At 38.2% G+C, this 26224-nt stretch overlaps 1 protein-coding gene across 4 annotated transcripts in view; it reads left to right on the forward strand.

Moving 5' to 3' along the window:
- The window catches only part of LOC122550468 (ankyrin repeat domain-containing protein 10), a 60808-nt gene that overhangs the window by 11944 nt on the left and 22640 nt on the right, over positions 1-26224 (forward strand). For all 4 annotated transcript variants that reach the window (XM_043691232.2, XM_043691229.2, XM_043691230.2 and 1 more), the window contains 2 exons: positions 6418-6570; positions 15474-15565. In XM_043691232.2, coding sequence (XP_043547167.2) covers positions 6418-6570; positions 15474-15565 — 245 coding nt within the window. The remainder of the gene's footprint in view (positions 1-6417; positions 6571-15473; positions 15566-26224) is intronic.

A 26224-nucleotide genomic window follows, 5' to 3' on the forward strand; every position in this document is an offset into this window, starting at 1 on the left:
TTCCCCTTTGAAAAGAAATATCCACTCAGCATCATATCAAACTCAGTCAAGATTTTATGTTTCGTTAAGATCACGTCTAAAGCTTCTAAACTCCATTCTGTGTAGGCTCAACCTGTGAAACACTTCCTCATGAGGCAAACTGCCCCATCCTAAGAATCAGCCTCATGAGCCTTCTCTTAACCCCTTCCAGTGTAAGTAAGTCAGGTGGCCAAAACTCCGTACATGACTTGAATTATGGTCTCACTAATGCCCGGTGTGGTCTAGAGTATATGAGTAAGTAAGTCATGCTATCTGCCTTGCTACTAAAGGCCAGCATTCCATTTGTCTTAACTACTTGCTGTACTTGGATGTTGACCTTTTGTACTTTATGTATGATGATCCTCAATTTCCCCCAGCACTGTAGGCTTTTTGAAGTTAAATTTAAGTAATTCTCTACTTTTATATTCTTTCTGTCACTGTGGGCAACCTCCTGTTTTCTTACATTGCACTCTATCTGCCAATTTTTTGCTCACTCATTTAACTTATCGATACCCATTTGCAAGTTCCTTTTATCCTCACAACTTGCTTTCCTACCTATCTTTGTGGTGTCAGCAAATCTGGCTACAATACTCATTCCCCTTGTCCAAGTCATTTAATAAATTGCTGAGACACATTTAATTGAAACTTTTCGCCTTGCACTGGTCTGGTCAGTTCGCAAGAAATACCAAGGTAAAAAGATGAAACAATTTTTATACTGTATGAGAGAGGAGTACTGATTGACTCATAAGCAGATTCTGATCAGTAGAGGTGTTGCAATGGAGAATATGCCAGTTAATGACACTTGACCGTTAATTGCCCAGTTTTGCTTAAATTTTAACAAGTCAGGTTGACTTGACAGGCCAAGATAGTGGCACAAGTGAGAACTGCAGATGCTGGAGATCAGAGTAAAGAGCGTGGTGCTGGAAAAGTACAGCAGGTCAGGCAGCATCCGAGAAGCAGGAAAATTGACATTTCGGGAGAAATGAACCAGAGAGAGTCTGTTAGCTATTCTGTTGAGTTGAAATAGGTGAAGTTTGTACATTTTCTCTGCCTGAAAAGGACAAGGCCCTGTGAATTAATGTCATTGCCATTAACAGGATGCTGCTGTCAAGCCGCAAACACATTCTGTCAATGTTGCAAATGAGTACGGTAGGATATGAATTTCGGTGCCAGTTTGATAAGTCCCAAAGAGAGTTGGATTGTAATAAACAGCGCATCCTGTCAACAATTTTCAACAAGCAAGGTACTGACTGCACCCAACCAGTCCTTGCTTGTAAAGCTACTGTCCAACATTAAATGGCATTTTGCATATGACAACATTTGCTTAACAGTCCTGACTGTGTGAAGAATTATGCTAACAACCACATTAAGATCCAGTCAGGCATGTGGTGTGTTTGCATTTACTGGTAATCACATGTATTAATTCAAACGTCCTTGTTCCATGTAGGAACAGAATGTATTCACACACTATTTACTTTATAAAACTGAATGGTTTTAAGATTAGACAGTCAGAATCTAGACAAATCTAGCTTCATAGACCATTAGTTTTATTTTTGCAATTTAGTTACTGTAGTCGTCAGTCACTGAATATGCTCACTTGAGGCTGTACATGTACCTTCAGCAAAAGAACATAAAATTATTACAGAATAGGAAAAAAAGACGCAACTTGCAAATATCTCTTCATAATCATGATTCATCCTTTTTTCTCCAGCGATATCCTTTACATTGATGTACTCAATGAAGTATCACTCCCATCTTCACTTTAAAAGTTTTCGGTGAACTGATGAGGACATAAGCATTTCCTTTTGGCAACTTTCTGCATATCACCGAAAGTGATTCTCTCCCTCTCTCGCTGGGGTGCACAAGCCAACTCTTATTGTACTTTGATTACTTTGAGGCTGCGAATACAGCTTAACACTTTTCAGCTTTGATTGCCAGAAGACTTCTACAAAATAAAAGCTATCCTTTCCAACTGGAATGAACTTTTTCTACTTATAGCCCTGGCTCTCTGTCTTTTCTGTGGGTTATAAAAGTTACATTGTTAATATTCCAGCACTTACGTCACGAGGTGGCCGACTTTGTCATTTTAACTTAAGTCACATGATTTCTTGGAGATGCAGTCTTTAACTCATTGTTCCAAATGTTATGTCTCTTATGCTTAGACTTGAGAAGGACACAGTACCTGTATAGTTCTGGAACTTTTGTGAGTAGAGACTTACATACCAATTTTTCATATTCATGGTTTTCTGCCAGTAAACACAAAAATTTGATGTCCCAAATTTAGGTGTAAACTGAGAATTTCAGGCATGTGGATTGTTCCATGGTTTGTGTTTATAATGTCAGTATCTAACCATGATATCTTATGTCTTAACATGTGTTGATCCTTCCAAATAATTTTTGTAAAGCACATGTGCTAGTGTTAAATTCAACAGCGACATATAGTAATATAACAGATTTAGATAATTGGCAGAGGAATTGTATTGGAAGAGCATAGCTCCTGAGTCTCCGTATATAGCAGGTGCATCTGTAGCAAATATATCATACAAAATTGAAAAGCAAATCCTGAAGTATTGACCAGATGTACAAATGGGAGCATTCAATTGCAAACAGATGACTCTGAATAAAGCAAATATTGTCTATTTAATAAATGACAGATATTACAGCTATCCAGTAAAAAAAACAGCTGTTTAATGCCAGACCATGGGATCATTCTCGTCCTCTCTTCTTCATAAAGGGGAGATGTATGAGCTGTTGCATTGTCTGAGTAATTGGACATGTTTATCTGCTTGTATTTTTGGCCACGTTAGTCCTGCTGGTTAGGAGCAGTTGGAGATAAAATTCTGTTTGCTTGATGTGAAAGAAGGAAGTGATTGTGGACATTATTTCTGTTCACTATCTTATCACAGGGCAGTGTTTTTTTTACAAATGATAGAGGAGTTTTCAGTTTTACACGTAAAGAAAATGAAGGCTGCAGTCATTTTCTAATTAGTCCCACTCTCCTACTCTTCAAGTATTTATCCAGCTCCCTTTTGATGTTTACGATTGAATTTACTTTCACTGTCCTTTCAGCTCAATGACATGCTGTATTTGGAAATATTCTACCTATCTTGACTCTGATTCTCTTGCTAATTACATGAAATCTCTGTACCTCTTGTCAACTTTCTTTGTCAATGGAAGTTGTTAATCTTCTCTGTTGCAAAGTTTCAAAGGTAACAGTCTAAGTTAAACATTAATGGAATTCTGTATTTACAAAATTGAAATTTAGTCAAGGGAACTAGAACAATCAAGAGGAAGTTTATGCTTAGTTCAAAAGGAGTGAACTGACACATGCAGCTGTAAACTACAGGAATGCATATTTTTGTTTCTACCTGACAAAATGTTCATTAAAATATGAAAGTTGCTCCAGGAAACCATTTCTTTGGTGCTCTTTTCTTTACACGAGTAAGAGAACGAAAACTTAAACACTGCTAAGTGAAATCATCTGAACCCCCCCCTGACTTTGCAGTGCTGGGATTAGATTGCATGTGGACTGCAAAGTCTTCCCAGGATAGATTGCTTCTGCATTATATGAATCTTCCATGTTGCCAGCTATTGCAGTCAAGCTGATTTCCAGGTTACATGGCTCATGAAGGGTGGGTGGTTTAATCTCTTACAAGAGATGTTTATCCAAGGATTTTCTCCCTGCTTAAGTGGATGCCACGTGTCGCTGTGCAGTTTTGAGCAGAGATTGTTCCCTGTTATTTTGACTAGCATTCCACTGTCAACAAGTATTGACACCAGTATGGAGTATGTTGATGTTTGATACACAACCGCTGGGTGTTGAGCTCGAATGAATTTTGTGGAAGAAGCCTCTATGTAATGTGACCTATATATATTCCACATAATCTTGCTAAGGAAGCTTTCGATTACTGAAGACCTGAGGTGCCAGTTGGAAAATTGTGATTTTTTTTAAAGGCTTTACAGGTTGAGTCTATCTTTTCTGCCTTGGTCTTTAATGGCAGGTTCATCTCTCCTGTATGATGTACAAGAATATTTGCTAGAAAGTGTGTGGCCAAAGTGTGATTCACTAATTACTTGTCTCTCCTTTTAATCTTGACCCATTCAATGTGTACATAGTGTAAATTTTGTGCAGATGCATTGAGATAACTTTGAAATTTCGTAGCACAGACAGGACCTGGCGAGTCTATATTGTAGTTTATGTTGCACAGGAGCCACCTCCCTCTGAACCTTAGCGACCCCACTTCTGTTTCTTTTTCCCATTTTGTCCAGCTTCTCCTTAAGTCTATCTGTGTTACTCTCCAAACTGTTCGTTGTGGTAATAAGGTAGATGATAACTGTGTTAAATTGTTTTGTGTTTATGGTCTTCCTGATCTTAGATATGTTATATGGACTTGGAATAGTCTTGCTGCCAGTTTTGGGGAGGTCTTGACAACTGCAATAACTTGTGGACTGGAGCTTTAGATGATCAGACCACACCAGTGGTACTGCGATCCTCCTATTTGCTGCACATTTCAAATTCCAGTTTACTTACAGCAACAGTGCATCAGTTATGCTGAACTTGAAGGGACTGAAAGGTGAAGTGATATTGAGAATAGAGAACACACAATGTGAACTAAGATTACTTTTACAGTTTTCTCGAAAGGCTGCCATTTTCTTCACTTTGATTTGTAGAGCATGCTCAAGGGGCTGATTAGCCTACTCCTGCTGCTGCTGCTTTGTATGTTTGAATGGTGAATGTTGACTCACCTGATTTCTGATGTTGTGATAAGCACAAAGAACTATATTGTATGAGACTGAGAGTGCTTGAGCAAAGAGTCAGTACAAACATGATGGATAGAGCGGCTGTCTTCAGTGCTGTCTGATTCTGTTGTTTATGGAATGCAGCATTAAAAATGTATTTAGCAGCAAGAGTTTAAACCTGTATAATCCCTTTAATATACATAAACTTGTCCCAATGTTTCGTATAGTTGATGCTGATATAGGAGGGGTTGGGGATGGGATTTGGCAGGTATCAAACCAGCCAAATCCGTGGTTCTCTGTAGAGGATTGCATGAGGATTTATCACTTCAAAGAGCATTCCAATTTTTGTTACATCGTTAATTTAAAAGGTTATTCAGAGTCCTGCAGTCTTACACTTTTTTAAATGATTGTTAGATAGTTGGAGTGTTGGAAGTGCTCTTCGTCTATACCAGAAATCTTAATCACAATCCTACCAATTTTGTCTATATCTACTTTGCGTTATCTGTGGAATAGGGTTTGGGATGGATAAGCGTGCATTACAACCTTTCTTTGTTTCTTTCAATTTAAAATGGATTGATTTTTTACACAACATGTTGCTCAAAGAGTATTTAAGTCTTCGGACTTCAAATCATCACATTGTGAATCTTGGGTCCTTTAGAGGAGAAAATCTGCCATCCTTATCTGTAGATATAACTCAAGCTGCGCCAAGAGATGTGGTTGACATTTTACAGCCCTTGGAAATGGCAGAACAAGGCATTCAGCTCAAGAGCCGTTGGATTTGGACAACAAAATACTGACTTGACTAGCGATGTCCACCTTCTGCAAAAGATTAAAGGATTTGTGACATTTTGGAGCTTCTGCTTCAGGCCATCTCTTTGTCAAGTTACTGCTGTTCTGCAGAACACAGACTTTGATTCTGTCCTTTTGTGCTGTTTAACACATTGGCAGCTGGGCTACATTGACTAATCTGTGCTTTGAACTTCACTGGAGAAAACTTGTGTCAATTGCTGTTCTAACTTGTTTCATACTGAATCAAGTAAGAATTGAACACCTAAGTTAAAGCCCTGTGTCTTTATTTTCAGAATGACCCTTGGTCATTCCTCAGGAACATAACTGGAAAAGGCCTTGGGTTGTCTCTAGGTGATTTGACTAATAAATCCACCATGGGCTATATGTCCATGCTCAGGTGTGCTAGTCATTGGATGACCGTTTAAGTGACTTATTTTTTGTCTCCAATTGGGGCATCTGACTCCTGGAGTTGCCAGAAGTTTGTCTTTCTTTAAAGGTTCCAAGTTATAATTTTCTTCTTTGTCATTTGCTGATAAAGCAATAGCTTTTCTTATCAATAAAAGGATATTTTACTTTTAATTATGGGTGTCTTGATTTGACATTTGGCCTCACTTTTCTGGAACTTTGTCAGATGTGAGCTCTGCACTAAATAGACTGTGTCTGCTGTCAATGGAGCCTGTAGTATCATGTTGATTGGGAAAAAAAATTGAAAATGCATATTTATGCGTACTCTGTTTGAGAACACACAAGGTTAAAAACCTCGCTGTTTGTGACCCTGTTAGATTTTCAGGGATTGCTGTCATTGCATTGAATGGGTAACAGTTTAACATGATAAACTGGTCATTCACTTTCTTCTCTTCTGTTTTGTAGCTGGAGTGTGTAATGCAGTTGGTGCAGGCAGGAGTTGGAGTCAACATCGCAACATCACGATTTGCGCAGACTCCAGCCCATATTGCAGCTTTTGGAGGACATCCTCAAGGCTTATTGTGGCTGATCCAAGCAGGGGCAGATTATAACATACAGGTAAGTTAAAAGGACAGAAGAGTTTGTGTATTCATCAGGTCTGTATTCACCATTATATGATCTTTATTGCTCAGAGACCCCAGTCCAAAATAGTTTCCATCAGTTCAGACAATAACATGATAGTTTTGGTTTAAACAAGAGGCTTCCAGCAACTTCCCTATAGTTGCCATAAAGCTGTCCTATTACTGGTAGCCGTAGACAGCATTCACAATGCCTAGTTCCTGTTAAACAACTGAATAAAATGTAAAAAGCCTCTCAGACCAGCACTTCAGATAGTGGAAATGTGAGTCACTGTTTTGGATAAACTTTACAGATTTATCGCAGGAAACATGTGATGCATGTCCTGTATCTCTCTCCCTGCATTTCTACACTTTGTGTGTCACTGTATATCCCCTCAGTGTGTCCATCTTCCTTTTTTAGTTCTACTCTGTGTATGTCTGTCTCAATTTACTTTATGTGGGTTTTTGTTGTCATTTGGACACACTAGAATATTAATAGACTCATTTTGTTTTTGGAAGTAACAGTCTAATTTAGATTTGGCAGCAAATGACTTGACTAGTTTCAAAATCCTTAACCATTAAAAATATACTCAGTTGAATTTATGGACTTAATTTCATACATCATTTACAATAATTAGGACAGTTTTTTTTAAATGGATTCCTGACTGCAGAGATAATGTTCAGAGTTTGGCCTGACCTACTTCAAAGCACATGGCAGAATTCTTTATTTAGTAAGTGTTTGAAATCCTTGCTGTGAAGGATTGTATTTACTCATGTGCTCTGGTATTTTGGTTGGAATTTTTTCCATCATTTTTTTACAGTGAGACTTCTGCAAAATATAAGAAACAATATACAAACGAGGAGCAGAAAGCCATTTAACCACCTGAATCTGCTTTCCCACTCGATAAGACCATGGCTGATCTGATTATGGTGTCAAATCCACTTTCCTGTCTACCCAGATGTCTTTTGACTCCTTGTTAGTCACAAAGATCTCAACCTTTGCCTTAGTATTCATTAACCCTGTCTCTCCTGCTTTCTGGGAAGTGAGTTCACAGAATCTAGTCCCTCTGAGAGAAAAGAAATTCTCCTCACCTCTGCCTTAATTAGCGAACTCCTTTCTTTCATGACTCTGCCTCCTATTTCAAGTCTCTCACAAGGAAACTCACCCTGTCCAATCCTTTTAGGATCTTGTTTTCCAGTAAGATCACCTCTCATTCTTCTAAATTCCAAAAGATACAGACCCAGTCCAATATTTCATCATCGAATAGCACCCTCATCCCCGGAATCAAGTCCAGTGAAACTTTTGTTGCAGTTATGCCCTCATAATGAAACCAAAACTGTGCACAGTAGTCTAGATGTGATCTCATCAGTGCCCCTTATAACTACCTAAACTTCCCCATTTTTATATTCCACTCCCCTTTCATTAAATATTCACATTCCATTTGCCTTCCTACCTGTTGCTGTGCATGGTATTAACTTTCTGTGAGTCCTGTATTAGGACACCTAGATCCTTCTGTACCTCGGGTTCTGCAGCCCCTTCATTTAATAAATTTCTGCTTTTCTGTTCTTCCTTCTAAAGTGGACAAGTTCATTTTTGTTGCACTGCCAAGATTAGACTTAAATTACCTGTAACAGTAACCAATAAAATTAATAAGAAATTAAATGTACCCAGTCCCACCCCTGCCTGCCTCAGTCTACCAAAGTGTTTTGCAGTTGATCTAAATCGCTGTTGTTCTGTAGATAAATGCATCAATCGGTTTTTGTACAATATAATATCACACAGCAACAAAACAAATGGAGATAAATTTTAGTCAGGTCAGTAGGAAAACCTCTTTTAAATAGTTTGTGTGTTATGTGAACACTCAGGCAAGGCCTTTGTTTATGTGTCATTTCAAAAAGTGGGCAGTGAGTTTCCTCAATATTGATTCTGGCATTGCAGCACACTCCACCACTGATCCTTCAGCATTGTGGCAGTCCTACATCACTAACCTGAAATGACAAACTGGATTATGTGGCTAAGTCCTAGAGCAGAGCTTAATTCCTTGGGTCTACTTGATTATGAGGCTGGGGTCAGATCCCCGAGTCATAGTTGGCATTAGCGTTCACAATTAATAAAGTTTACACTGATTTGAAATACTGGATACATTTTCTTGGATTAGATTGCTTGCAGCTGATATATTTAATACCTCACTGTCACTGTTAGGAAAAAAAATGGTATTTCCTTTAGGCAGCAGAATATCGTATTTCTCATTTTCAATGTCAGAGTATTGTTAATGCAACACCTCCCAGATTCAAGCTATCTTAACAAGTATCTCAGCTATGTACCAGGATTCCATTCTGATCATGAGCATGATATACCTTTTCCCTCATCAGTTTGTTTGGTACTTGGATCCTTCTGAATGGATCAACAGGATTGGACTTCCTCATTACGTGATTACCTTATGACGCACTGGCAGGCAAGGTTGGTGAGGATGTCAGGATTACAGTAGTCCCCTGCTATCCCCAGGGAAAACGTTCTGAGATTTACTGCTGACTTACCCTGTATATAACTTGTTTTTGTTTGCACACATCAATGGTAATATCTAATTGAGAAATTACATACTATCAGACATTACTGATGTGAAATAATAATAAAATACATTGTATAGTACATTTATTATACCTGTGCATGCCCTCTGGAATGATGAGTTTGTGACATTTGAGTTACCATGGAGCAATGAAACTACGGGGAGAATGCGGGTAAGTGGAGTTGAAATGCTCATCAGCCATGATTGAATGGCGGAGTGGACTCGATGGGCCGAATGACCTTACTTCCGCTCCTATGTCTTATGGTCTTATATCTTGTGTACACAGTTTAAATACTAGACATTTTTACATTACACTGAAGGGTAAACGAAAAATGTATTTCTTAAAAAAAACTTAGCGGTACATTCTTACAAAGTTAAAAATCTCACAACACCAGGTTATAGTCCAACAAGTTTATTTGGAAGCATTAGCTTTGGAAGTGCTGTTTCTTCATCAGGTGGCAGTGAAGCAGGACATTAAGACCCAGAATTATACCCACATAAGTCCACCAGTTGTTTAGACTGCGGGGAGGTGTCCGGGAGATCCTTGGGCATCCTGTCCACTGTGGGATCCATGAGATGATTAAAGTACCCTCCTATAATCGTATGGTATGCTCCAAGGGGCACCAACTTGGAAAGTGCATTCAATAAAAACTTGGGCAGTAACCAATCAGAATACTGTACTCCTCACCATGTATTAAAGCTTTGAGAATCACAAACTGTCCATATTCATCCTTAATTTGATCTAACAACTGAGATGGGTGATTTTTCGGAACGACTGTAACCACTTCCCTACTTTTAAAGTTAAAAGCTGAAAAGAACACCCGGTCGAACCCTCCCTGATGCAACTTTAGATGCTCCTTATCATCAAGATGGGTTTCTTGCAATAGAGTGACATCAACCCTCTCCTTTCTAAGACTCAAAAGTACTTTGTTTCTCTTAATTGGTAAGTGACTCACCTTAATATTTCATGTGCACCATTTAAACAATGAACTAGCCATAACCATCTGAAACAGCTCATGAACCCCCGAGAGAAAGAATCCTACTCACAATGCGCCAAGTGGAAACAATGAAAGATTCATAGAGTCTAAAGAACACAACTACAGAAACTAACTAAACAAAACTTCTAAAAACTACACCTATAATAAACCAATGCAAAAAACAGACAATAGGAGACTTTCCCCCTTGTCCGTAGGGGCACTCTCACTAACCGCAAACACCGTCATGGCTCCTTCTCGCTGAAGCCGCACCCCAAACCCAGGCAAACAAAAAGTAAAGAATACATAGGTCTTTCAAACAAATTAAAAGTGGGCGTTTCACCCATTCCACCCATACATCGACCTCTGTTATTATTGGTAAAATTCAAACCAAACAAAATAACGACAACGCTTCCCAAACTCCAGAAAAGTAAGAAGGGAAGAGAAAAAGAAACATATTAAAGGGACAAAACCAGATGAATGAAGCAAACAACAGAAAGAAAAGGAACCACTATTGTCCATATTGCTTGAATAATCCAGTCTATTTTAAAGTGTCCAAAAGTCCTTTACCTTTTACGATGAGTCAAAGACGTGCATGGACCCTCTGTGGCTGAAACATAACACTGCCAAGTATCTTAGAGTACTGAGTATCCAGATCCCTCAGCCTCTTCTTTACTTCATCAAAGGTTTTCCTCTTATGGATCACAGCTGCAGAAAAGTCCAGAAAAAACATAATCTTCGATCCCTCATAAATCAGGGCCTGCACATCTTTCCCGAATGTTCTGGAAGCTTCCAGTACCTTTTGCTTGCCTCTGTAGGACTGGAATCACACTAGAACTGGGCAGGGGTGCTGGTCCGACCAGTGAACAAGTTTGATCTGCACTCAGCCCTCCTTCGCTTCCCATCTCAAGAACTGTGGCAGCCATTGCTCAAGAAAGCTGACTGGCTGACCCCCTTCTTCCTGCTCCAGCAACCCAGTAACATGGATATTCTTCCTCTGACCTCAGTGTTTGAGGTTGTTGACCTGCTCTACTAAGGCCCTTACCTGCTTCTCCAAGGCCTGGATCTGTGCTGCCCAGGATTCCGCTGCGGTCTCCAATGCCACAGTCAGCCACTTGACCTCCTCTCCACGCTCCCCGAGGCACTACATCTCCTGCTCATGCTCTTGCACTACCAATTTTTTTTTACCAAAGCAGTGAGTAAGGGGACGGTAAAAGCACCAATTTGCCTGAGTTGTGGTGCAGAGTTCAGTAAAGCAGAACTGTTGGATCGCCGCTATCTTGAAGTTTTGTTTTTAACTTCGGGAATGAAGCATTGGTGAAACCATTCAGTACAAAGCATGGCTGCCACCCACACTTTCTTATTGTGTTGCCAGAAAATGGGCAAATAGAACATTACAATCCATTCTCGTCCATATGCCTATCCAATGACCATTTCAATGTCCATAAAGTTGTCAAGTCTACAACTGGTGCAGGCAGTGTGTTCCACACCCCTGTGATGCTGAGTAAAGAAACTACCTCTGACATCTGTCCTATATCTATTACCGGTCAATTTGAATTTTGCCCCCTCGTGCTATCCATCACCGTCCTCTGACAAAAGCTCTCACTGTCCACCCGATCTAACCCTCTGATTATCTTAATCGTCTCAATTAAATCACCTCTCAACCTTCTTCGTTCTAATGAAACCAGCCTCAAGTCCCTCAGCCTTTTCTCGTAAGACCTTCCCTCCATACCAGGCAACATTCTGGTAAATCTTTTCTGAACCCTTTCCAAAGCGTCCACATCCTTTCTATAATGCGGTGACCAGAACTGCATGCAATACGCCAAGTGCAGCAGCACCAGAGTTTTGTAAGCTGCAGCTTGACCTCATGGTTTCAAAACTCGATCCCTCTACCAATAAAAGCTAACACACTGTATGTTGTCTTAACAGCACTATCAACTCGGGTGGCAACTTTGAGAGATCTATATACATGGACACCGAGATCTCTCTGCTCATCCACACTACCAACAATCTTAGCATTTGCCCAGTGCTCTTCATTCCTGTTGCTCCTTCCAAAGTGAACCACCTCCCACTTTTCTGCATTAAACTCCGTTTGCCACCTGTCAGCCCAGCTCTGCAGCTTATCTATGTCCCTCTGTAACCTACAATATCCTTTGTCACTATCCACAACTGTACTGACGTTAGTGTCAGCCACAAATTTACTAACTCATCCTTCTACGCCCTCATCCAGGTAGTTTATAAAAACAACAAACATCAGTGATTCCAAAACAGATCCTTGTGGTACCTCACTAGTAACTGAACTCCAGGATGATGATAATTTCCTATCAATCACTACCCTCTGTCTTCTTTCAGCTAGTCAATATCTGATCCAAACCGCTAAATTGCCCTCAGTGCCATGCCTCCATGTATTGTGCAGTTACCTATGGGGGGAACTTTTCAAACTCCTCACTGAAATCCATTTGCACCATCAATGGCTTTACCCTCAAGCAAAGCCTTGTTTGGTCACCACCTCAAAGAACTCAATAAGGTTTGTGAGGCATTGATCTACCCTTTGCAAACCATTCTGACTATCTCTGATCAACTTATTTCTGTCAATTTGATTGTAAATCCTATCTCTCATAACCTTTTCCAACACTTTACCCACAACCGAAGTGAGGCTCACTGATCTGTAATTACCAGAGTTGTCTCTACTCCCCTTCTTGAAGAAGTTTTTGTTTTTGTTCTTGAGGGCGTGAGGATTCTTCGCTCAGTACACCACTCTGCTTGATCATATACCCTGCAGTATTGCCACGTGGTATCAGAGTTCATTTGTCCTTCTAGGCTTTGAACCCTGGTCCCTGCTTTGCACTTTTGTGAATGTATGTTCTATCTTTTTCCAAAACAAGCCAGTTTCATCAACATTCCTGAAGAAGGGCATGTGCCCGAAACGTCGAATCTTCTGTTCCCTAGATGCTGCCTGACCTGCTGTGCTGTTCCAGCAATAAAGTTTCAGCTTTGATCTCCAGCGTCTGCAGACCTCACTTTCTCCTCATCACAATTGAGGACTTGTTTTGATGGTAGTTTTCCTCCTCGATCAACTTCTTAAATTTTTCAGGAAACGTGGCACAGCTTCTTCATTGGCAGACGCACTCTCTCCAGTTATTCTTATGTTTTTCAAATTATGCCTATTCCTGCATCTGGGCAACCATCCCTTACTTTGCTGTAAATGGTTTGGTAACCTTCTCTTCAGTGGATTCTTTCTTAAAGTCTTTGTATAGACTTAACCTTTTGCCGTAACATGTTACTGTCAATAGGCGCACACATCCTGTTCATATCTTCACCCCACAAATTTATTACCTTTTACATCTTCACTAACACCTTATCACGCACTGTACAGGTTACTTTCGATGTTTGAGGTGTCACAACAAAAGTGGAACGAATTTTTATTTCGTTCTTCACCACCTCACGAATGGAAGATTCATTCTTCTCCTAAATCTTAGCAACCTCAGCATACGATTTTTTTTTCTTGTTGTATCAAGTTGAGAATTTACATTTTTTTACTAATGGGAAGCACTTCACGGCTTCTCTTAGGCTTTGAAGCACTGCCAGCATCACTACTTTAATATACCAATATACCGGCCACTACAGCGAATAGCTGGAACTGACAACCGGAAGCGGCAGAGACAGGCCACTATAAATGCCGGAAGAAACATCACAGAAGCGCTTCACAGGAGGCTCCCAAGCACTGAGGATGTCAACTAGACAGGGGACGAAACGTTTGCAAGACAAATTCCCAACTCGGCGAACAGAACCACAACAACGAGCACCCGAGCTAAAAATCTTCTCCCAAACTTTGATCACTACTTTAATGGTTTGGGGCAATTTTTTAGCTAAGTTAAGGGTTACGCTGGCCAGCGTCGATACAGAAACAAAGAGGGTGATTTCATGTACTAATGTCAAAGGGGCAGGAAGCTTGTACCATGTTACTTGGCATGGCCCAAAATTTGCCGCAGCCTGGCGTGGTAAACCATGATAACAGTTCTTTACAGATTTGTTTAAATGTCAATTCAAAGATAAGACCCGGTGTAGGGGATGCCAAGAAGGAAAGTTAAAGATAGGTCTCTGCTGGTGACTAAAGAGGAAATAATGTCTTTGTAGCTTATACAGACCTTGAAATGGTTAGGACTGATCTCTCTGGAAATTTGTGAAAAACCTCCACTCAATATATTCTTAAAGTTAGTTGCCATACTCAAAAGAGGGTTTGGCTAAGTGCTTATCAAGGCCATAAAGAACCATAATCAGTCATATTGTATGGTGGGCAAAGTCTAAGAGATGACCTAACAGTGTGAAGTTTTGCTTTAAAAGAAGTAGGAAAGTGGGTCAATAACCATAGATCATAGATATATAATCATTGGCAAAAGATCTAGTGAAGATGAAATCAAAGTCATTGGAATCTTAAGTCGCTTTGTACCTCAGAAAGGTGATAGAAAGCTGATTCCGTAAGTAATTTAAAGGGAATTTATCATTTGAAAATGAGGAGAGTGCATGTTTCCAGATACAGTTGGGGTGTGGCATTGCATACCACTGTTCTTTCAAAGTTAGCCTAGCCATGATGGACTGAATGGCTGTGTTTCTATGGACTTGGAGGACAGAACTGGGATGCTAAAACATGGATCCTGAAAGTGTCTGTTGGTGTGTGGTGATACTATAGCACTGAGGACCTTTCTCATATTACCAAATTCAAAAAGTTAACTGAGATTTCGCATTTATTGCCCCCTGAGTAGATGTTTGTTATAGCACCTTAAAAAGGTATTTGTCACATTCCTGGGAGAAGAGTTCATCAATTGAGGTAAGTTTGAAGTCAAATATGAAAATGATGAGTTCTTTGAAACTGCAGTCTGCTGACAACTTAGTTTGGGGGGGGGGGGGGGTTTGAAAATTGAAGTGGAGTTTTCCAATTTTCCCCAGATTCTGCACAATTTTTCTCCCAGGGGATAATATTTTGTGTGTGGTTACATGTTTGGCTGAGTGAGGCAGATTTAATTGCCTCAGAGGCCCTGCCTTTTTCATCCTTTCACCAGGTACAAATGCCTTTTTTAAACATGCGTTCTTCCATTGCTATTTTATAAAGGATTTAAATCTGAAATTAACTGGGATAATACTAATAATGAAAATTACCTTGTGAAATCCCTATGTTTGTTCTACTTTTGAAACAATGGCAGTTAGTTCTGAGTTTAGATTAGTGAACACTTTACAGACCTGGTTTGAAACACCTAGTTATTGCTGAAGAGATATTTCATGTATTTGCTTGACCAGCTGGTGTATTCCAGTTTTAATATGAGATCTAGAGTCTATACAGTGATGTTTGTCTCTTTTCACTGCAGGATGTTGTGGGTGAAACCCCTGTCCATAAAGCAGCACGATCAGGAAGTTTGGATTGTCTAAATGTCCTTGTATCTCATGGGGCTAAAACAGAGTAAGTGAACATTTCAGCACCTCTTGAGTAATCAGCAGAGTAATTCAAATGCTTGAGAGGCAGTGGATTTAAGGCACATTTAAAGGAGCTGTATGCTTAAATTTTGGCTCATGGATTTTTAAACTAAAATAATCCCCTAAAATATTCGTCTATAGTATTTTCAATTAGTCTTTTCATTCCAGTGAATGTTGTAGTAAGTAATTTCAAGCCTTTCAGATTACAAATTGATCCTGGTAACTATCACTGGATCCTGTAAACTTGTTATTTGTGGAAAGGAATTGCATTGTGGGTATTCTTAATCTACACCTGAACTGTAAAGGTTGTAATTAGCCAGTGTATTCTTCAGATTAGAACCTACCCACACTAAAGTAAATTGGGAGGCTAACTCTGTCGTGTCCTAATCATACTTCATGGAGGAAGAGATCGGGAGAGAGGGGTCACCTGTAATTTCCCAAGGCAATGAATGAGTCTGTGTGTATTCAGGAAACCAGCCCTTGACTGGTTTGATCATGGCATTAAGCTCCTTTAAAACCTATAGTCCAGCTTGTTTCACTGTTAACTTGTTAAACCTCTCTATAAATTAATGTTTAATAAAGACTATTGCACTTTTTAGTTTCTGCGCTTCCATTACTTATACTTAAAATGGAATAAGATTGTTTTTGTGTCCATGCTTCTGTGCAACTAATAAATCAAAATCTACATTTTAAAGAACGCCATTGAGTAACCAACATGTCATTGAGCAGTTACATTATCAAGTGCTGTACTAATTGGTTTCTAAACACCATTTTTAAATTTATACTAACGTTCTTAAATAGGCTGATTTTACAAAAAGACAATAGAGAATTAAACTTAGATTAATGTCTAACTTTCTTATTTTTCCTCTAGTTTTTGAAACTTGGAATTCGCTCTAAGTTGTTTAACAAACCAAGGTATTCCCATTCAATGGAGAGTTATCCACTCCACAATATTTAGCTTATAACCACTTAAACTCCTGCAACACAATAAGTACATTTGCTCCTTTATAAAGTTGAGAAGCTCACCTTCTGTTTTGTTAAAGTTGAAATTTTAAGGTGTGCTGTCGGTGGAGTGCTGATCTCAGAATGCACATTGACTGGGTGGGGCAACTTTGGTCCGTTCTGTTAGAAAGTTGAAATGTACAAACACTTTGAAAGTTTAGTAATGTGCCAAGAATGCAGGATTTATTCCATGTATTAATGTGTCCATACTTCAGCTTCATAATTGCTTCCATTAATTTAACCGCTAATGTACTGTTTTCTTTTAGTATATTCTTAATTTCCTATTCTGTAGCAATGCCTTAACCTGTTCACCCATAAAGAACAGGGAGTTTGATGAACATTGACTAGATTGGGTAGAATTAGCAAGTCCCGTGCCCAGGAATTTCACACAGCAAGAGCATGGATTGCAATTTTGGATGCAGTCAGTGCATCCACATCCAGCTTTTAATTCTAATTGTGAAGGCGAACTTCCTAAAAAGGGCTATTCCATTAATCTCCATTAATGGCCCAACTCCAGTAGGTATCCCTACCTTAAACAATCACTTAATAATTTCACAATATGTGTAACCTCTTTAGCTGCATATTGTCCTGTTCTTGATTGGCATCATAACCCTTGTAAATGTAAACTTTAAAATAACCAAAAAAAATTGTTATGCACACTGTTTGTTCAAATGTGAAGGTTTTATTTCAAACGCGTTCTTTAGAAATAGTGGATTTTCACTAAATTTAATCAAAGTTCCTTTAAAGCCTTGTTCCCTTTCAACTGCAAGTGATGATTCTCACAGTAGTGTCTAGTGACCCTAGCCAACAGTCTTTTGGATTTTCACCAAGTTCCCAAGTGAGTTCCTCAATTATTTAAACAAAACTTGCGCGGTCTAATTGGTCGCATTTGCATTGCTCAGTTAAAGATTTAACTCCATAATCGGCACACTAAAATTGTGGCAGTTTTGCTTAATGTCTAGATGGTTTAATACTTGTGTCATTAACAATTTTTTTTTAAATGCACAAACAAAACTACTACATTTGCACTATGATTTGTTAACAGATAATTTTGCAGGTATTGCATTTACATTCTATTTTTTAGTTGATTTCCACAACATTAGCATATTTCAATTGGGCAGGAAATGCTTTTATCGTGGCTTGTGTGCTTTTGAATTTTATTTGACTCACCTTAGTGCATAGTTAAAGATTCTGTAAGCCGGAAAGACAGTGTTCACTTGCTTTCTTTTTCTTCTTCTCCGTTTTCAAGTTCTTTCCAATTAATCTGTGCTACTAGCTATTTATCATGCAGTTTATTTTCTTCCTCCATTCGGGTATCATTAGAAGATTTGCATCACTCAGATATGCATTCACATTATTAGGAGCATCTTATTATCCATTCAGTGAATGCAGGCTAGGTACAAAAAAAATCTTTTACACTTCTTGCCAATGTTGCACGCATATTAATCGCCAAGCTGAAGGAATTTGCAAGTACTTTGCATCTCTGGCTAGCTGCGCATAAACACATACGCACACTCACTCCGGCATTGTTCAAACATAATTGCAGCAGAGCCTGTGACAAGACATTTGATGAGTTCAAAAGTCCCAAGTTCTGTGAAAGACACTTGTCCTCTTTGGAAATGAGACAACTAGCAGAGTACAAGGGAGTTGAATGTATACCCACATATAAGTTATGCAGTGATGCTGTAAATAGTAACCCCTTATTTAATCTTAGTACTGTGGATAGGGAGTACACAGTAAAACTCTGGTGTATTCCTTTATGTACTTTCACCATAGTCATTAGTATGTTGAGATAGGGTTTTCTTTTAAAATATCACATTTGTTTCATTTAGAGAAAAATGTGTGAGAAGAAGAAAATTAACAAATGAAGGGATTTTTAAATGAAATAGTTTTAGCTAGCTAGTATGGACAGCGAGAGTTAAACAAGGGCTGGCAATGAGATCCGATCCATTCATCTTGCCCTAATTTAGTAAGAAGAAGTAAACGAAGACACGTTATTCAGGAATTTTGGTTTCTAAGACCAAAGATTAGTGCAGGTTGGGCAGGTATCTGTTGATATTTGTACATTGTGTGTTGGTGTTGGCTTTGATTGTTGACTAAATATTGAAATTTAATGACAAAAAGAACAGCATGACTTGCAGGTAGTTTAGTGTAAGCTAAGGAAGTGATACTGTTGTATTATAAAATGTTGATCAGGTGAGGGGTGTGGGAATTGAGATTGAGTGGGCTCAGGAATGACCATTCATCAGGAATTAAAGTAAGATGAGGACACCACAATCTAAATGCATTACTTTTTAATAGGAAGGAAATACAGAAGGTGGGAGTGGTTAGTGGTGAAGCCAGTGGCCTTGTAGTGAAGTATAAACGAGACTCTGGGAAATGCAGGAACTTGATCCTAAAGTACAAACTACTATAAACCGAAGGAAAATTAGGATATATTACAAGCAAAGTTGACTCTTGAATGATCAGAGTAGATGCAGGTTTTGCACTGCAGGCAGAGAGAAATGAAACATTTATGTTCAATGATAAGGGATGGAGTTGTTGGCCGTTAATTTCTGTTGCCTTGGATTGAAGTGGATGCAATGATGTAGTTTCATTGGAAGCAATAGCAGAAGTTGTTGCAGAACAGTGAAGAAAACATCAAGTTTAGTTTTGGTTTTCTGTGACACTTCTTTCTGAAGTAGAATGCAAGTGTTTGCAACATTTGGGACTTTTTTTTTGAAACTCTTCCACAATCAGCTTCCTACCCACAGACATTGAAAATAAATACATTTTGTTTTGAGTGCCACTTCTTAATTGAGCCCTTGTCCTTACTACCGATTTCTATTGGTTTCATCATCTGTTAACCTTTATTAAATATCATCGAGGAAGAAACTAAGTATGGTAAGATTTTTGGAAACTCCATAATTATTATTGTCGGGTTACTGCTTTGTTCAGTATACGTGTTGTTTACAACTGATGCCATGATTGCCTGCACTGGTTTCCTAAATATAACATGGATCTAAAAATCTTTCATCTTGTTAAAAAAATTGATGGAGGTAGGTGGATCAGGAATGCCAAAGAAATTCTAATCTCTTTCCTATCTGTATCTGTTATTATCATGCTCAGTTGCAGAGGGTGTATTGATCAAGTTAAACAGTCAGTGTCTTTTTCTAGTTTGGTTACAAGCTGTGCTCCCAAATTGGATTGTTGCTGCTGTTGGAATTTGTGTTAATGAGGTCTTTGGTTTCAGTTTTTTTTTGTAGCAAATGCTGAAGAGCATTATTTAATCAGGAAACAGAATTTAATAGATTGTAGGGAGGCCTGTAGGCAATGTCACTGAGGTTAAGTCGGGAGCAATGGATTGCAATGGGGGGAGGTGAGGAAATGCAGTCTCTTGCTAGGAATAACCACAGCAAGTAGCATTCACTGAATTAAAGGGAAAGTATGATCATCTTGGAATGAAACAGCTGCTTAGGAATAGAGTACCCTACGGAGTGGAGGGTAGTGTAAAGAAGGTGGCAATTCTTCTGAACAGAAACAGGAAACTAAAAGTGATATATCCATGGGCAAGAGATGAAAGTAAAGAGGAAAACCCGAGGCATCAGTTGAACCCTTCCACCTGTGCAGTTGTGTTTGGTGAATGTTTTATGTAGGTACCCGTGGCCTCTGTGTTCAGTGAGGTTAGCCTGAAGTCCCTAGACCCTCCAAGGTTTCTTAATAAGATTCCTTCCGAAGTGCAGTCATGTACAGAAAGAAGTAACCTTTTACCAGGACATTGATTTTACTACAACTTGTATCAAAACGAAGTCAAGTTCTAAAGGTATAAACGGGCCAGGTAGAAACAATGAAATGATCCAGCATGGTGGTAGATGAAATTAAATAAAACTGCTAATTTATTCTTGGAACGTAAAATTCTAAATGGTCAGTTGTAGTTGGATTCGACATAATGACATCTACCAGACAAAGCCAAGTAAACTAACTGTAAAATATTTTTCAGAGGGAATATTGGATAGCTGAAGAATGAAGGCATCAAGTACAGTTAAAGTGAAACTGCCCACAGCATAACTAAATTAGAAGTTGGGATATCAGAAATTCCCCAACTTGAGGGCTTGGGGCACTGTGGATACAAATTTATTAATATGTAATTTTTCACCCATTTCAGAGTAACCTAGAAGTAAAATGTTTCCATCTTTTGCAGGTAAATACTTGGAATAGAGAAATGATCCACAAATCATGCAGTTTAATTCTCTTTTCTTTTATAGCAGCATTATAATTCTACAAACCTCATTCTGTATGGAGCCCACGTTAGTATATGCTGCTACAGAAATTAAAATACTCCATGAATGGATAGATGTATTCCATATATTTACGGCCAGTACAGGACTTGGAAATAACATGAAATGGGTTAAACGGCATTATTAATTCAAGATGTATTCATGTTCGTGTTTCATTGTTAAGATTACTTTCACCAGCACCCCTTAATCTGTTTTATTTGCCATTGCCCATGTAACTGTAACAGTGCAGAGAATTGAGTCTTTAAGAGATTGAAAAATGTCAAATGTTTTCCAGCTACGTAATTTGAATTTGACTTGATTTTGAAGTAATCCTAGAAAGGGGGATCATTCCCAATAGAAACGCTGAAACTGCCACAGGGGCTTCATGGAAACCTTACAGTTGTGGCATTGAGTGCGCAGTATCGCTTCCCCTCAGCACACAAGGCATACCGTTGAGGTATTTGTTGTGGTGATTGGTTTTAATGCTATGTAGGAACTGCGTTATAGATCTTTTAGTTGTGCATGCTTTGTTTACCCTAATTTAAAATTACTTCAGATATGTAAACTAATATAGTTAAGTTGAGAAATTTTTGTTTAAATGTAAGTTATACACAATTTTTCAAAAAGAAAAGTGGTTTACTTATTGTGCTTAATTGCCGCATGATTGTAACCAGGAACAATTTGATTGTTGAAAGCGATATGAAACTTGCAGCTTATATAGATTTAACTGCTTTTCTGTAAAGAAAACTGCAGTAACAGTATTAACATTGAATTTAATAATGTAGCTTAGAAAGAAATAAAATTTCCCTCGCAGTTCTTTTAACACTGCACTTCTCATTCTCCCTACTCAATCCTATGTGCCACTGTAAAGCAAAAGGACCCCTATTAGTTGATCATTCTTACAAATGAAAATTAAAATATCATTTTAGTTATGGAGTCATACAGCATGGAAACAGACTCTTTGGTCCAAGTAGTCCAAGCCAACCATTTTCCCAAACTAAATTAGTCCCAGTTGCCTGTGTTTGACCTATATCCCTCCAAACCTTTCCTATTCCAGTACTTGTCCAAATGTCTGTTAAGCGTTATAACTGTACCTGCATCCATCACTTCCTCATAGTTCATTCTACACATGAACCCTTCCCTCTGCTTTTTAAAAAAAGAGTTGCCCCAAATGTCCTTTTAAATTTTCTCCTCCCACCTTAAAAATATGCCACATAGTTTTGAACTCCCCAACCTAGGGGAAATACCTTTGCTATTCACTTTATCTCTGCCCCTCATGGTTTTATAAACCTCATAAAGTCAATCAGATTTGTAATTGGCTGTTTGTTTTCTTGGCTTCAGGATCCACATTTCCCTTGTCATGTATCTGTAAAACCACTAATCTACTCAGGAGATTGTTTGCTACATAGCCCAGTCAACAATAAATTCACAGTCATTTTTGGAAAGTTATTTTCTGAAATTACATGTTTAAAAGCAAATAATTCAGAATTATTTTTTCTGAAATGCTATGATTTGTTTCTCATTTGCCATTTTCAAAAGCAGTCCAATTTGTTAGGAATTCAGATTGCCAAGCTAGTAACTTGATTGTGTGACTCAGTAACTCTGATTCATAACTTCATTCAAACGGTTCTTTCAGAATTGACCACAAAATGAGTTGTCTTTTGTTTCTGAATGCTAACTTGTTCTGCATTGCACACACAGGTAACAAAATAGTGACTGGCATCATTTTGCGCACCTTTTTGTTTGGTAGATGCTCCTGTTTGTAGGCTGACTCATTTCCCAGTCTTAAAGCAAGAAATTATTTCCTGCGATTTTTACCTTTCTGTTAATGTAACCTCAAATTCAAGAGAAAGTTGGAACTGTGCCTCTGCGTGAACATGATGCAAGAATCCGCCGAGACCAAGATTTCACAGGAAAGCAACTGCATAACAACTACATTGGGTTGCACTGGAGATGCACAGATTATTTATAAGCCACTGTGGCATCATAAACTTTATATATACAATTGGATCCCCATAGGTTATGTTACAGTCTTTTGATACCAATACCCTAATTGTAATCGTAATTGTAATATTGTCACAAGGGTATCAGTACCATGTAGTAGTCAGTCATGAGAGATGTTTCTTGTACAATGTTAACTAAACCTGTGGAATATCCTTCCAAATGATTCTGCATTCTGTCCTCCCATTCTTCGGACGCATGTTAATATCTGGCCAGTCTGCTAATTCAGGTAGGTAGGAAGATCCCAGTATCTTCAAAGAAGAACAGACATTTTTAATTAGAGTATCAATCAATTTTAGTCCATCATATATCAACACCAAAAATTAATTAGCTGGTATTCAATATTTATGGAATTTGGAGACAACCAATTTGTGCACAATGTGGGTGATTGTAGAAGGAAGTTACTCTCCTATGTGAAACATTCAGAACATCTTGAAGCAATTATCTTGCATTGTCTAACTACAGTTCTTGCTTTATTTCGTTCTTCCAATTTTGGGTTAGATGAACAGGATTTCTTCCCCGGTGTTCTTTTTTTCAGCATTATCGATTGGCTAAAGTAGATGATGTTTGGCAGGTCCCTTTCCTCTGTGTTCCAGTGATTAATAAAGCCATAAAAAAATCTTTCAGCATTACTCCTGTCAAACACATAGAGTACTTGCCTGGATGCTACTATTTTTATCATTTTGGCCTAAGTTTTACCTTATGATTTGAGCAATGCTATTACTAACTTCTGTGATGGAACGTAGGGACAGTAGATGCCATTTCACCTCAAGTGTACTGAGCATTAATTGGACCATGCTTGATCTGTACCTTAACTCAATTTTTTGCTTTATCCCGTGATACCCATGTTCAATAAAACATTATCAGTCTTGGTCTTCAGGGGTCCAATTGTCCAATGTCCATCTACCAAGGAGTTAAATGAACTTCAGGTGATCGCTTAGAAATTGATGATTTAGTTTGGAAAGAATTTGTTACATTTGCTAAGTTTAATAAAGTTATTTTTTCTTCTGGATGTCATGCAAAACAAAAAGCAAATGCAGTGATAGAATGGCGATGGAGTTTCCATGTTATTATGGGCACAATGGCTTCCGTTTTAAATTTATTGCTGAATAATACATTTTTGCTAGTAGGGATTATCAGGGGCCTTATTTTACTACTTAATGGTAAAGATTGAATAGCATCGGCTACTGAAAATGCAACAATGTAACATTGGGAGGAATTCTAAACCATATGAAAGGAGCCAAAGTTGGGTTTCAAAGGCCTAAAGATAAGATAAAGAAAATTATCTAAGAGATGAGTTCTGATTTCATCATTTTTTGGAAATTATTATTGAGACAGAAAGTGTGTGATGCATCTTAATTTCAAGTTTATTGAGGAAGAAGAACAATGGCATATTTGGAGCTTGGAAGAAATAAAAATAAAAGAAAAGTGGATGGGCACGCCTGTAAATAATAAATTTAAGAACCAAGAGAAATAACATTTTCAGTACACATTGCAAGGATCGAACGGATAAAAGTCTGCCAGTTGGAGATTGTAAGCAATCAGAACATGTCTGCAGAAGGTTGAAATGTCATCGGTGTGAGGAAGGAACAGTCACAGAAAAGAAAGCACCCTAATGGAAGGAAAATTGAAAAATCAATTTTGGGACTGAAAGGTAGTCTGAGGAAAGAAAGTAATTGACATTAATATGATTTGAGCAATATTTGCAATGGTACATGATTCAAAGCTTTTAGTTATGTTCAAGATGATGATTCATCAAGAATTTTGCATTGTTGCCACTAAAGGACTGCACATGAACAACAAAATATTGATGATTGTGGTTCACCTTGGAGTGTAAATTGAATTAATAATTCAAACTTTTTATTACATTGGCAAGTAAAATACAGCAAAAGTACTTGAGGGTTAACAGGCATAGGACGGACTCCAGAAATTTTGCTTTGCAATGGAGCAAGAGACTGATGGAAAGAAATTGTGAAGATGGCAAAGGACAGGGAACGTGATTTAAGCATACTTCGGTGGCTGCCCCCACAGCCTAGGGGTCTTTTCTTCAGTACCAAATTCAACAAGCTGGCCGTCAAGATGGCAGAAATGGACAAAAAATCGGCTGCAAACCTGGAGTTGAGCCAAAACATTAGTCCCAAAGTTATATGCACAAGATGGGCCTAATTGGTGACTTTTTATGACTTTTTATGTAGCCAATAATCGAAATTCCATCTCGACTTAACTGAGGTGCATATTCTTACATTATTTTCAGAATTTGCTCCAATTATTGGAGTTTTGAATTTTCACAAGAAAAAAAACTGAGTAGTATTTGAGTTTGCACTGGCTCACATAAAACATTTTGTGAGTTTGTTCCACTGTTGATTTATATCAGACATCTTGAGCTGAGGTAGTGGACCTTCTGAGCAAAATTGAATTTCTATTTTTATTTAAATTAGTTACCAGAAAAAATACAGGAAGTTGTCACTGTTCCAGACTGTACTGTGGTCTGGCAACCTCAAATTTGACACTAACAGAAAACAACTAAAGTTACAAAGCATATGTTTAATATCTTACATGCATAAGAAGGTCAGCATAAATTCCAAGTTTCAACCCTTTTTTTTTGCCCCTTTTCTGTGATGTGTCTTGAGTATTTTAAATAAATCTTGATCAAGCATAAATGTGTTTCATTTATTTCACTGGTTTGCTTTTGGAAATGGGAATATTTAAAATCATTTTTAAATCATGGTTTGATGTTTGTCTATTTTTTAAAAACAAACTTTAAAATTATTCCGTCTTAAATGCCCTTGCTTTTGAATATAGCATTTATATCTCCAATCCATTTATATCACTATGCCCATTCAATGAACTATCACTGCAATTATAAACATTCATATCACTTAATCAGTGCCTTCCTAATTAGACTTGAACCTGAATGCTGTATACTTATTATAATTTAACCTAATGTTAACATTCCTCTAACGCTTAACAGAGTTGACCAGCAAAATTGGAGAGTAGACTGTTAAGGGAATCACTGGCTTTTGTTTCCACAGCATTACTCTTTGTTATTAAAGTGATTTGACATTGCACAAAAGCATGTCTGCAGGCATCCCTATTGTGACAAGCTTCCCTATATTATGCTTGAAATGTTATTTTGACATCAGACAATTGTTCTTGCTGTGAACAGGTAGTATACACCTCACTGAAGCAATCAGTCACATGAAGTCAGACACAGTTCTGGGCAAATGGTGTTATTCCCGTTTCCCCGTGACTCTTGGTAGTGTTAGTATGCTACGTATCACTTATTTTCTTGCCACTTAACTTTCATGGACTGGTACTATACACTGAATCCTAGCTGCTTCATATGTTGGTGAAGAATCTCTAATTTTAAATCATGTAAAAATGAG

This window comes from Chiloscyllium plagiosum, unplaced genomic scaffold (assembly GCF_037043375.1).
Source record: "Chiloscyllium plagiosum isolate Xiang-an unplaced genomic scaffold, Cpla_swu_hap1 HiC_scaffold_6, whole genome shotgun sequence".
NCBI lineage: Eukaryota > Metazoa > Chordata > Chondrichthyes > Orectolobiformes > Hemiscylliidae > Chiloscyllium > Chiloscyllium plagiosum.